Source organism: Thalassophryne amazonica, chromosome 5 (assembly GCF_902500255.1).
Source record: "Thalassophryne amazonica chromosome 5, fThaAma1.1, whole genome shotgun sequence".
In the NCBI taxonomy this organism is placed as follows: Eukaryota; Metazoa; Chordata; class Actinopteri; order Batrachoidiformes; family Batrachoididae; genus Thalassophryne; species Thalassophryne amazonica.
In genome coordinates, this window is record NC_047107.1 from 42501781 (window position 1) to 42514178 (window position 12398).

The window sequence follows — 12398 nt, forward strand, 5'->3', positions numbered from 1 at the left end:
GGTAAATTGTTACAGTTGCTAACTTTTGAAAAGTTTGACTCCAGAACAAACATTGAGCATTCTTATACATATCTGAATGTGAATCAGCCATGATTTTTTTTTTTTTTTTTTTTACCTGAGCAAGATTTGTATCGGGAGCTGCCATCTGAACTTCCAGGTGTGTTATCAGCCTTCTTGAATCTGTATTTTAATGTTATACTCTTCTACCACCTCCAAGTGGCAGTATAATGACCTCGTATGTGGACACCAGATTCTCTAAAAACAAAACTTAGTATTATGGTCCAGACAACCAAAAATGTCATGTCTACATATGTGGATGCCAGGTCCAAGGACTAAAGTGGAGTAGAGTGGAGAAGGATATTCTTTCAGCTTGGGACTCCGACGAGGGCGGTCGCATCTCCTCCACTCTCCCTTATCTCTGCTCTCTGCTTTAACCTTCAAGTCCCTACTTCACCAGACTGTGAATTCCTCAAATTATATTGGATACTGGTTCTACTGGACTACTATTGGATTAACCATGGAATTGATCAGCTGGTCTCTGAACGCTATCGACACCATCTTTTCTACAAGAAGGTCAGGACCAAGGGATCCTACCTGCCCAGATGGAACGCATCCTGCGGGCTATGTTGTCGACTCCTGGGGGTCTTGGCATATTGCATGCTTGGCGCCCTTCTCCGCTGAGGACGACGATGATTTATTCATATTTGGTCTTATGGTAGCAGGGCTGGTACTCTCTGGCTTATGTGCTGCCCTGATCTATTGGAAAATTGGCAAGACGGCAGCATCAAGAACCACGGCCCCTCGTTTGTCCATCATGATTAACGAAGTGGGCAAGGCATTGCATTCTGAGACTGCGATGACTCTTGAACTCAGACACAAATTGGATGACATCTTGGAGCAGATGTGTGCCTTGCAGATGAAGTTGAAGATTTCGGAGGCCGGTGAATATTCTTAATTCATAATTGGGAATATTCTTAATTCATAATTGGGATTTGGTTGTTCAAGTGGAACTGTTAAAAGTGTTTTTCACTGCTCAAACCACAACACGGCAGGCTTATCAAGCCTGAAGGACAAACTGCCCGACTGTTTTCCTCCAGAGGAATGTCTTCAGGTCTTGGTGATTATTTGGCTCCTTTCTTATCTCAACTCACAAAGACAATAAACTGTTTTTCATAGGACTGAAGCATGCTCCACTCCCTCTCCCCACCCCCTCCTACCCCCCCATCACACACCCCCCACTCCGGCTTCTGCTCACGTCACCCCCCTTCCCTTCTGTGGGGGCGGCACGGTTTTAGCTGCTGCTGGTCCCCACCCCCACCCCCAAGCTGACGGTGGAGCAACTCAAGGTTGCTGCACGACCTTCACCCACATGCTTCAATTCGGATAACGGACTTCTTCAAATTTAGTGCACATAAACAATGTCAAATATGTATGTGCTGTCTTTAATTCTAATGTGTGCCATTATTAAGGTAAACAAGTAATAATTGTGGACTAATTGCTGTCTGAGGGAACTGGAGTGTAAACATAATTTCTCCACTGTGAGATCAATAAAGTATATCTCATCTCATCAAAACAGATCAAATCTAGGCTTGCATCTCAGATGTACCTTCTCGCAATTTGTAGCTGAACTTTCAGGTCTTCTTTTTAATAAAATCCTCCTCTATACCACTTCATTATGAAGCTGTATAACTGGTGATACAAAATGCAAAGTAATACAGCTGTGTGACCAGTTAAAATATGCATGGGTCTCATAACTGTGTCACAGATGTTGTTCGAATATTGCCAAAGGATGCCGACGAGTTTGTACAGGTACAATAGCGAACTTTATTATAACGTTTAAACATATAGCCAACAGGTCTCCTCTCATTGCCACCCTACTTCTGCATTTGACTGTCGGCAGTCACGGTCTTTTATAGTGGCGCTTAGCGCTCCTGCAGGTAACCTCAGGTACTGCACCCATAGAACCTTCCAGATACCACAGTGTCGTCCCCTGTAGTCATTAACTCCACTTGTCTTTTTTCTTTTCTTTCACATACATGTGCATTTTTTCTCAACATACTACAACTTACACATTATAATTATTTACATTTCTCTAGCAACATTCCGTTAAGTCCAGATGCTGTGGAGGATGCACATTTTTCCTTGGACGCTCCACATGTTGTGTACCCACAGGATTTTTCACAGCTTGGTCCCTTTTCACCAAAATCTGAGGAACATCATTGTGATGGCAAATGGTTATCTGTTCAGCTGCCGTCTCATTTGACTCATTCTCTGAATCATTCAGTTTTTGAAATGTGTTGCAGGCATCCATTTCAAAATGAGCAAATATTTGCGCAAAAACAAAGTTTATCAGTTTGAACATTAAATATCTTGTCTTTGTGGTGTATTCAATTGAATATAGGTTGAAGAGGATTTGCAAATCATTGTATTCTGTTTTTATTTACATTTTACACAACATCCCAACTTCATTGGAATTGGGGTTGTAATTCAATATTTCTATTGCTGAAATTCATGGACTTAGTTGATTGCATCACAATACAAACTATGTACAAAGCAAAAAAAAAAAAAATTTACCTCAACATGTCAGAAATCTGTTTAAAATGAAGGACTCCAGTTATAATTTGAGAGGAATATTGATATTTGATAAACCAAGGACACTTCTTTGTACCAAAATAAATGTATTCATTCAAAATGCTTGTGTTTCTAAAGGTTTGTGTGTGATTTGGTTTACGGGCTGAAAGAAGGCGGTTTTGGATTTATATAGTATGATGGGGAGGACTATAAACTTGAAACAGAAGTGCAAAATGCTGCTGTGTACTGCATAATGATGGTGCACTTTTCCTTTTCAAGAAGCGCACTTAAAGAGAGCAGCTGGATGATTGCAGGGTTCACTGAGCAGCACTTTCAGAATTCTTAAAAGTGTCATATTGTGCAAAATCTTTTTTGCTATTTGTTTGTTTTTCTTTTACCTTTCACAGTCTGATATGGTTGAGATTTCATGTTAAACCTGATCAATATCACACAATTCTTTGTCTTTTCATGTAGAAACTCCACTGATAAGAAATTGTGCAAAATAACTTGTTTTAGACGTGGCATAGTAAGTAACTGTGACAGTAACAGCATGTGCATGCATGACATGACATGACATGATGCTCTGTATGACACACCTACACAGTCTGTGGGAGGGACACCCAGTCTCCAAAAGGGAAAAGAAGGAATGGCAAGAAGCTGCACCTTTCTGGCAACAGGCCAGAAAAAGTTTTTTCTAATACTATTTATTTCATTATGTATTTGAAATGTACTTCAGTGCATTTATTGCCACAAACTTTAAGGTGTTGGTAAAAGACCTCGTGACCTCTATTAGCCTGATTAAAATGTGTACAATGTTAAACAGGTCATATTATGTACCTGATTAACATTGTACACAGCTGTTGTTGTGACAGACAGCAGTGACAAACAAGAGAAAGAAATAAAAAGAAGGTAACATCATCTCGTGGCTCATATTTATGCAACTTTTAAAAGGGAACTTTATTGTGTCAGTACAAAAGCTTTTCCCCTCAACCTACAAAGAAAGTACAAAAGATCTCACAGTAAAGTTTAGCACCCAAAAACAAAGTACAGGAACAGCAAATACAAGAACATCTTTTTAAAGCACAGCATTAACGGTATGTACAGTCCTACATTAACAGAATAACAGCATTCTATTAATTTGTTAATGTACTATAGTTTCATTGAGAGTTTCAATAATTTCAAAACAATTACTATTCTTTCAAAGATATGGTTTCATTTGGTATTTTAAAACTTTTTTTTTTTTTTTTGTAAATTACTGCTTTATTTGGTTTCTTTCTAAAACTGTAATTTAATTTATTGTTTCAAACCTTTGATACAAGTGACTTATTTTTGAAAGTAATTGTTTAATTTAGTATGTCAACAATTGCAAATGACAGAACATCTTGTGAAGTAAATGCTTCATTGAGCATTGTGAGCATTTTTCAAAGAGTGACTAATTTGTGGGCAGTGTTGCCACAGTAACTGAAAAGTTACATTATTAGTTACTTTTTACAGTTTGAAAACACATAAATTCATCTACTCTACTGTATATAAATGTATGAAGCAATATTTTTTTAAAAACGAGTTACAACATTGGCATAAAGTACACAATACTGATCAAACAGGAGTGCTAAAGACACTACAATCCTAATTTTCATTTCTTAAAAGAATTAATGTAATTCTGTGTTTTTGAAGTTTCCTTTACACACTCATTCCTCTACAATATAATACAATGTCATAATGACAGAAAGAATGGGGCCTGCTTTGACAAATACTCAGTTACCTTGGGACAAATCCCAACAGCTATAAAGGAGGTTTAGAAAATCCAAATGTGGCTGGAGGGATGAAATTCTGGTGTGTCCGTGTTCTCACTGTCTGTCAGGGTGTCAGTGATTGTCTTTGCTGGCCCCGTTGGAGTTGTCGTTGGTGGTCACATCTGTGAGTCGGATTCTCTCCTTCTTCAGCTGCTGCCTCTCACGGTCACGTACCTCTCCCTCCACATGCCAGCCAACCAACACTTGGTAGATCATCACACCGATGAGGCTTCCGAGAAAAGGGGCAAAAATGGGCACCAGAAACCAGCAGTGCCTAGCACTGAGGTGTGACACTTAGAGGTTAGTTTTAGTTTGATTACAGAGAGAATGGAGGTTTACATGATGGGACTTTAAACAGCACTTACGTGAAAACCTCGCTGCCCCAGCCAGCCATAGCAGTGAAAAGACGTGGGCCCAGGTCCCTGGCAGGATTGACAGCATAGCCAGAGTTGAACCCCATAGACAGTCCAATTACCAACACCACAAATCCCACAGTGAAGGCCTCCAGGCCCGGGGGGATGGGGTTGTTGTACGGATCCACAATAGCTAGAATGCACACAATCAGTGCTGCTGTGCCAATGAGCTGTCACACAAGAAGAAAGAAAAATATGAATATCAGGTCTGTACCATCTGTTTTGTGGGAAAACTGAGCCTGACAAATCAGTCTAGTCTCTGCTCTATGATATTTGTTGGGCTTGATGGACTACCTGATCAAAGAAGCCATTGACAATTGTCAGATGATTTCCCGGGTAGGTAGCAAAGATGCCAGCTGTGGCGTTCGGTCCTGTTATTTCAAAACTCCCAGGAAGGTCCCACAAGGCATCTAAACAAGACACAGACAGCAAATGCATCATGATATTTTGTTATTGTTCTTTAGATCTGGTATACAAAGAGACAAGTTTTTTATTCTTTGTAGCAGCAGAATTATTTAAGGTCCCTGGGCCAAGCAGGTTTTTGGTACTGCTTAAGGTGCCTAAACAACACTTACAATCCAGCCTCAGTATACCATAACGTACAAAAAAAATGTATAACCACCCCAGACTGGTAGCTATAGCTAGGCAGGAGTCAATGAAGGATTACACAGGGATCAAAATTTTAAAATTCTCCAAACATATTGAAAAAGTAATCATATTATTTGCCTGACTATAAAGATTCTAAAAATGTATAGTTTGGACTAACTATGACTGAATGTTATGGAGTTAAGGGTCAAAAAACAGTGACAAAGTTCAGTTTCAGTTTGTCTTTTACGTGCTCCCATTTGTACAGTGTCACTACACACAACTCCAATTATACCTGGAGAATCCCACACGTCTTCCTAACAGGGCTATTCCATGGAGCACCGTTCCTTCTTGTTTAATCATGATTAGCAAATTGGGGCTTGTTTTGAAGCATCACAGTAACTTCTTGATCCATCTTTAGCAATCTTGAACAGACTTGGTATACATAGTAGTTACAGTCATCAGCAGCAGCAGACTTGTAATTGGTATCCAGTTTTGGAACTGTTTGAAAATTTTGTCCCAATTCTAAAAATCGGTGATAGTACGTGGTAACTTCCAGGTATTTGTTGCCTAGCAGCCCCGCCCGAAAACAAAAGAGAGGAGCTGCGCCCTCAGCCAGACACGATTGAGCACGCAGCTCCTCTTTTGTTTTTTCGGGTGGGGTTGTTAGGCTACAAATACCTGGAAGTTACCACGTACTATCAACGATTTTTAGAAACGGGACGAAATTTTCGAACAGTTCCAAAACTGGATACTTTTTTGGATTGTGCGCAAAAGTACTACAATGACACCTTGTGGAATAGAGGTTTAAGAGGGCTCCCAGCCAAGTACTAACCAGAATCCACTCTGCTTAACTTCTGAGATCTGACAGGATCCAACTTACACAGAGCAGACTGGCTCCCAGTCAGTTTCAGTTTGTACATGTATCAAACATTAAACTTGCAATTTTGGAAAAAGTGATGCAGCTTACTGGTTGAGCTAATGGGAGTTAAAAAGGAATAGTTAATGTCATCTTTTATGCATAGTTTATCATATTACAAGGTAATATATGGCATGTCATAGAATCCAGTGGAAGTTGACCTTGTTTGACAATTACTTTAGAGACCAAGCATTCAACACAGTCAAAACTATTCCATTTAGGCAGAGTAAATGGTACCAATTAAGTCAAAATTGGCTTTTGACTCATGGACTGTTGAGCAACAGAATCTGCACTCAATGTGCAAATACAGTATGCATTTTGAAGTAAAGTGTCTACTCCAAAACATCTTTTGGCTGCTCATGGTTTGCTTGAAATCACCACGGTGGCCCCAATATGGAGCCTTAAATTTGAATTTAGATGTGTTGCAAAGTGTAAATTTGGAAAACTTGGAATGCAGGCGGAAAAACAGAACAACTACACAGCTAATGACAAATGACACAGTCTGGATGTAACTTGTTTTCCTTTAGGTGGTGCTATTTTCTTTCAATCTTTGCAAGTGTTGGAATGTTGTCCTGTCATTTTTTAAATTTCTTCTAGTTGTGGATTCTGGATAGGGTTGTTTGACAAGGAGATTATGCACTTTTTAATCACGCTGTCATACCAAAGCAAATGGAAAAATAATTCACAAAAAATTTATTGCATTATAAGAAAGGTGCAAACTCGTTCATGCAGTCTCAGTACAGTGCAGAAAAAGTATCTCATGAGTGCAAGGAGGCATTATAGCAGTGGATCACTAACAGAATGGCAGTGGTCGTGAGAAACTGAGGGTCAAAATGCATATTATTCTTGAAGAGGAGCTGCTTCCCAGTCAAGCCCCCCTCCTAGAGCTACCTATGCTTTCAGAATGTGTAACCTAGAATCTAAAACATGATATTCTCTGATTGCAACGTGCTTCAACAACTCCAATGATCCCTTACCGTAGTACATGCCAAAAATGATGGCAGCGCCTAGATAAGCACCCAGTGTCTGGAAGGCAAAATACATGGGGAACTTTCGCCAACGCTCTCTCCCAAGCAGGCACAGGGCAAAAGTTACTGCAGGATTTAGATGTCCACCTGAAAATAAAATAGTCATAAACAAATCATTATGGCTCAAGAATGCATAATAACAAGGCTGAAGACATACTCCATACTCAGAGCATCGCATGATAAAATGTGATTCTGCTTGTGCAGAGGAAATCAAATAAAAGCAGCTGCAGTTCCTAAAAATAGACATTTTCCCTACCTGATATTTGGCCACACACCAGGATGCCTAAGGTGGCTGCGAATCCAAAAGCAAAGTTGACAGTGAGAAACATGCCGTGACTGCCGCTGCTCAATATGAGCTGTGCGAGTGCGCCACAGCCAAACATCTGGACACAAGAGCAGAAAAACCGGTTCTTATATTTGTGCGGTGCAGATCATGACAACTACATAAAACAGGCAGTGTCAGCTGTGGTCAAACACAGAACGCCTTCGTGACTGAACTGGGTTGAAAATATGAGAGTGTCAATATCAATGGCTGAATCTGTGTTCGCGTGTGCACTGTGCACGCTTTGGATGTGTTTGGTCAAAGAAGTATGTGCTTAAGTAGTGTTTCAGTAAGGCTCCTTAAACGCAAAAAAAAAAAAAACTGTAGACATTTTTTTTTTTTTTTTTGGTAGAATGTCAAAGGCATCCAATTGCAAAAGAGTGGCCATTAACGTGTAAGTGGTAACTGTGTAAAGATCAGATTTCCTCTGGAGAGTCTCAATGCAGTGATTATTCCTCCCTATTCTTAATGCATATGGACACAGTTGACCGTGTGCACAAGAATCTGTCAAACAAACCTGGTGACTTTAATATGAAAATGACAGCAAAGTAGTACAATAACTGCATCCCTCCTCCTTCCTATCATTGGTTTGGGTGATTTCACTGCTCCTGCATCAGTCTTTCAGCACAGTGATTAAGACTGTAAAAAGACTCAGCATGCTCAAATGGGCATCTTCTTCAGGCTAGAATCAGTCCTAAATACATTGTTTTCAGAGTCGCAGTGAAGTAGTTTAGAGGCCTTATCTAAGTCTTAAACTAGTGACACAGGGGCCAGATGAAGCCACCAGCTGGGCGATGATGGTTGATGTATACTTTATCAGATTTTATCAATATAACCCACCTAATAATTTCCCTTCTGCAAATGACTATGACAAACTGCACCATGCTTTGACATTTTAAACTGAAATATAAGCAGTATACTGGATTGTAACATTGTGCATCATTGCACTGGGCAACAAACAGAGAGAGAGAAAAGACAGAGGGGACACCCACATTTCAACTGGCCGTAACAGATTTGCAAAGGTGGGGATGGACGAGATCTTTGCCTGGGTCGTGTCACCCAGGACCCATGGTGGTTTTGTAGTATTGTGAGAGCAGCGACATGTGGCGAAAGTGCATGCTCCCAGTTCTTTGAAATACTGTCGCACAGTCATACCTTTTTTATGCTTTTTGTTGCCACAACAGATTTGTTTTTTTACACCAGATGTCTCCAGTTCTATGTGAAAAAACATACTCACTCCTTCTGGTGTTTCTAAGTAGTCTTCCAGACAAGTACGAATAAGGGTCTACTGTGCTACACTTCTGAGATCTGCAGGGATCAGATGTGCTTAAAGTGGCATGGCTGTGAGGGCACAGTCGTACCATAAGCACAGCACATACAGCTTACAACATCTATCACATCATTCCACCTTGTCAAGGTTTAGACTCAAACATCGGACTCTACGCATTCTTTGCTCGAATGTTTCATTTTTGAGTCACTTGAGGTTGAAATCACAGATTTATCTCAAGGAAGGCACATATGGGTTAAAATTACTTTAAAAAAAAATCTCTTGACATAGTTGAAAAGGATTTGAAAATCAGATTTTTCAAAGGCATCACTACAGAGCCTGTTTAGACTCTGTGACCTACCGATACTGTACAAGCAACTCTGTTGGTAAGAAACCTCCAATATCAGACTCAGCATGTGCAACACTGTTTGTGTGTTTGTTTGTTTTTAAATCAATGCATAGAAACAATTTTCCATGGCTTCAATGTGAACAGAATTCAGAAATACAACAAATATTCAAGTTGACAAGAGCACTACCATCCCAATGTCCTGACAGGTATGTACATGCCCTCACACACACACACACACACACACTTTCTCACCAACTCTTCAAGCAACAGAAGAGCTGATCACTAATATTTCGAAAGAGAGAGAGAGAGACTTCATACTCATCACGCCAACCTTTCTTAAAAAAAAATAAATCAATAGCAAATGCGTGGCTCAGCTCATGCCACCTCCTTTGTGATGGGAGTGCTTAAAAACAACATGGTTGCAACGACCTTCAAAACCTCTTTGAAAACTCATGTGTCAGTTATCCAGCAAAAGCAGTGTAAAAGAAATAGACTCCAGTAACTGGAGTCTCTGAACACACACGCACACACACACCCCCATCCTGCACCTAAATTCTGGTGACAGTAAACATGAGGAGGCAAACTGATAAAATTTCAAGTTGAGAGTCTAATTGGGCTCCACAAGAATTTTTTCTCAGGCTCATTAATGCACTTCGCACGAGAGACAAAAGACTTTTGGTACTATAGCCGAAAAGTCTGTTGCATTTTAATGCTCGAGATTGGAGCAAAGTAGCAAAACTACAGTCGAAGTTGTTAAAACTCATCGGCCTCATAGAGACAGCTAAAATAACTACTTCTCAATGTTTTATAGTGTTATATATGATAACAGGGCGGTACCAGGATTTGGATCCAACATATTAAATAGTTTCCAGTTACTGATACAGTTTTAGTGTCTTGTTTGTTCTGAAAGTATGTGTTCCTACGTTCACACACAGTCAGCAGTGAACAGTGTCAAATACAAATCTGTTGCCTTACTTTGAAATGTGCAGTACACACACACACACACACACACACACACACACACACACACACACACACACACACACACACACACACACACACACACACACACACACACACACAAAGAAATGACAATCAAATGCAATAGAAAAAAAGTAGCTGTTAAGGACACACAACAGTTATCACCAGTGGAATGGACAGATTTGTCTTTTTTTAGTCTATTTCAAGATGATATATGACTTACCACGAGGATGAGGGTGCCGAGACATTCTGCCAGTGCCTGGCGAAGCAGCAGGTTGCGGATCTGGAAGAACTGGGCCAGTTTCTCTAAGTACACCTTCTGTTTTCCCATGTTTCTTCTTCTCTGACAGCCAACAACAAGAGTGTGTAGTTTTTGTTGAGTGGATGTGGAGCCCAGAGCCCCGGGCTCCTTTTATAGAGCCAAGCCTGAACATGGATCCACCCATCTGAACCACTCCCCTCTTCCTCCCCTCCCTCCCTCCCTGCCTGTATGATTCACCCTCATACTCTCCTCACCCACCCACACACACCTTTAAATGGCCATACCTATGAGGTCCAGTTTTGGAGTGAGATTATTTCACACTTGCAGTTTGACACTTCACCCCTTATAATCCATTCTGACCCGAACATGATCCAGGCTGTCTGTACAGTCTGTGTGATCCATCTGATTTGTAGCTCTCAGAAGACGTGTTGTCTCCGTAAAATAACAGGTTTGAAATTTTTAACTTTTTGGAAAAAGTGTATAACAATGCGTAACTAGATCAAAAGCTCTCAGAGAGCACAGTGATGTCACAACCACATTTCAAAGTATCAGGCCTGTTGGAAAAAAATATGTTACATAAGTTGTTTTGTTTTTTTTAAGCCAAATTCATTCATAATAAAATGTCAGCATTTCCATCAAATTAGTAATTTTCCTATACGTTAGTATGGGGGAAGAAATTTGAACTTGACCTCTTCTGACTGACAATAATCTATTCTAACCAAAATTAAATCACTTCTTCCCATCCACGTGCCCAATACAGCTGCCACGTTTGATCAAAATTAGATTAGGCATCTTTAAGATACCTTTCAGGAGATCAGAAGAGAGTAACTCTCTGGTGGTATCCCTAATACATTTGGGAAGTTTGAGATATATATATATATATATATATATATATATATATATATATATATATATATATATAATTGCCATAATAGATCTAAATTGATTTTAAAATTTTAATGAAACTGTTTTCATAAATCCCATATTTTGCCCACCACAAAACTGTGAACCTTTTTTTTAAAGCAGTTGTTTCATTTAGGTTTTAATTCATTTTGCCCTTCACAAAACCATGAACATTTTTGAAACCGTTGCTTATTTGATGTTCTGAGTGTGTTTGTTTGTTTGTTTTTGACAATCATTACCTGAAGTAATTGTTTAATTTAGTGTTTGAAATATTTTTGTGCGTAGATTTGGATGATTCAAGACAGTTATCTCATGGGGCCCATAAAAGAAAATTATAGATATAAAAAAAAACTAGAAAGTTGTTGCATTTTTGCCACACCTCAATGAAAGTCTTTGAGAATGTGCCATTGGCATGCTGGATGCTGGTTTCACAACGCAAAACATAGCCAGACATTTAAATGTGCATGAGTCAACTATCAGCCGGTTAAGGCAGAGGTTCCGTGACACTGGGGAGGACCCGCAACGGACACTTACGGCATATTCTGGGTCATCAATTTGTGATTTGGCGCTATATAAATGAAAATAAATTGAAATTGAAAATCGAGTTCACACTGGTATCGCGATACCAAACGAACACTGTTGTTCAACTCCAGAATGTCTTGAGGAAGGAGTGGCAGGCCTGTCCTCAACAGGAAATGTGTGGGCCGCTGAAGAGGAGGTACTGCTGGCCCTCCACCACAAGATGGCGCACTGCTTGAATTGCGGGCTTCAAGCACGAGAGGGCGTCGGAGCGACCGGGAGTGACAGCTGTCACCCATCATCCGTACCAGCTGTCACTCATCCACTACTCATCACCACCACCATAAAGGCCGGACTGCAACTCCACCTCCCCGCCGAGAAATCAGCTACCATTCAGGTAATTCTCTGCTGAACCTTAATTCGAGCATTAGTCTGATCTCTTTTGCAGCCGTTTTCCTGGGACGGATACCCTGTCTGCTGAGTTGG

The 12398-nt window shown here is 40.1% G+C and overlaps 1 protein-coding gene across 1 annotated transcript; it reads right to left on the minus strand.

Annotated features, from left to right (window-relative positions):
- Positions 1-3498: 3498 nt before the first annotated feature.
- On the minus strand, positions 3499-10615 carry aqp3a (aquaporin 3a). Its single transcript, XM_034170064.1, has 6 exons — positions 10452-10615; positions 7566-7692; positions 7259-7396; positions 5072-5187; positions 4730-4947; positions 3499-4644 (listed from the first exon to the last, which is right to left on the minus strand). The coding sequence occupies exons 1-6, from the start codon at positions 10557-10559 to the stop codon at positions 4437-4439; spliced, it is 915 nt and encodes a 304-aa protein (XP_034025955.1). The 5' UTR covers positions 10560-10615; the 3' UTR covers positions 3499-4436.
- Positions 10616-12398: the final 1783 nt, after the last annotated feature.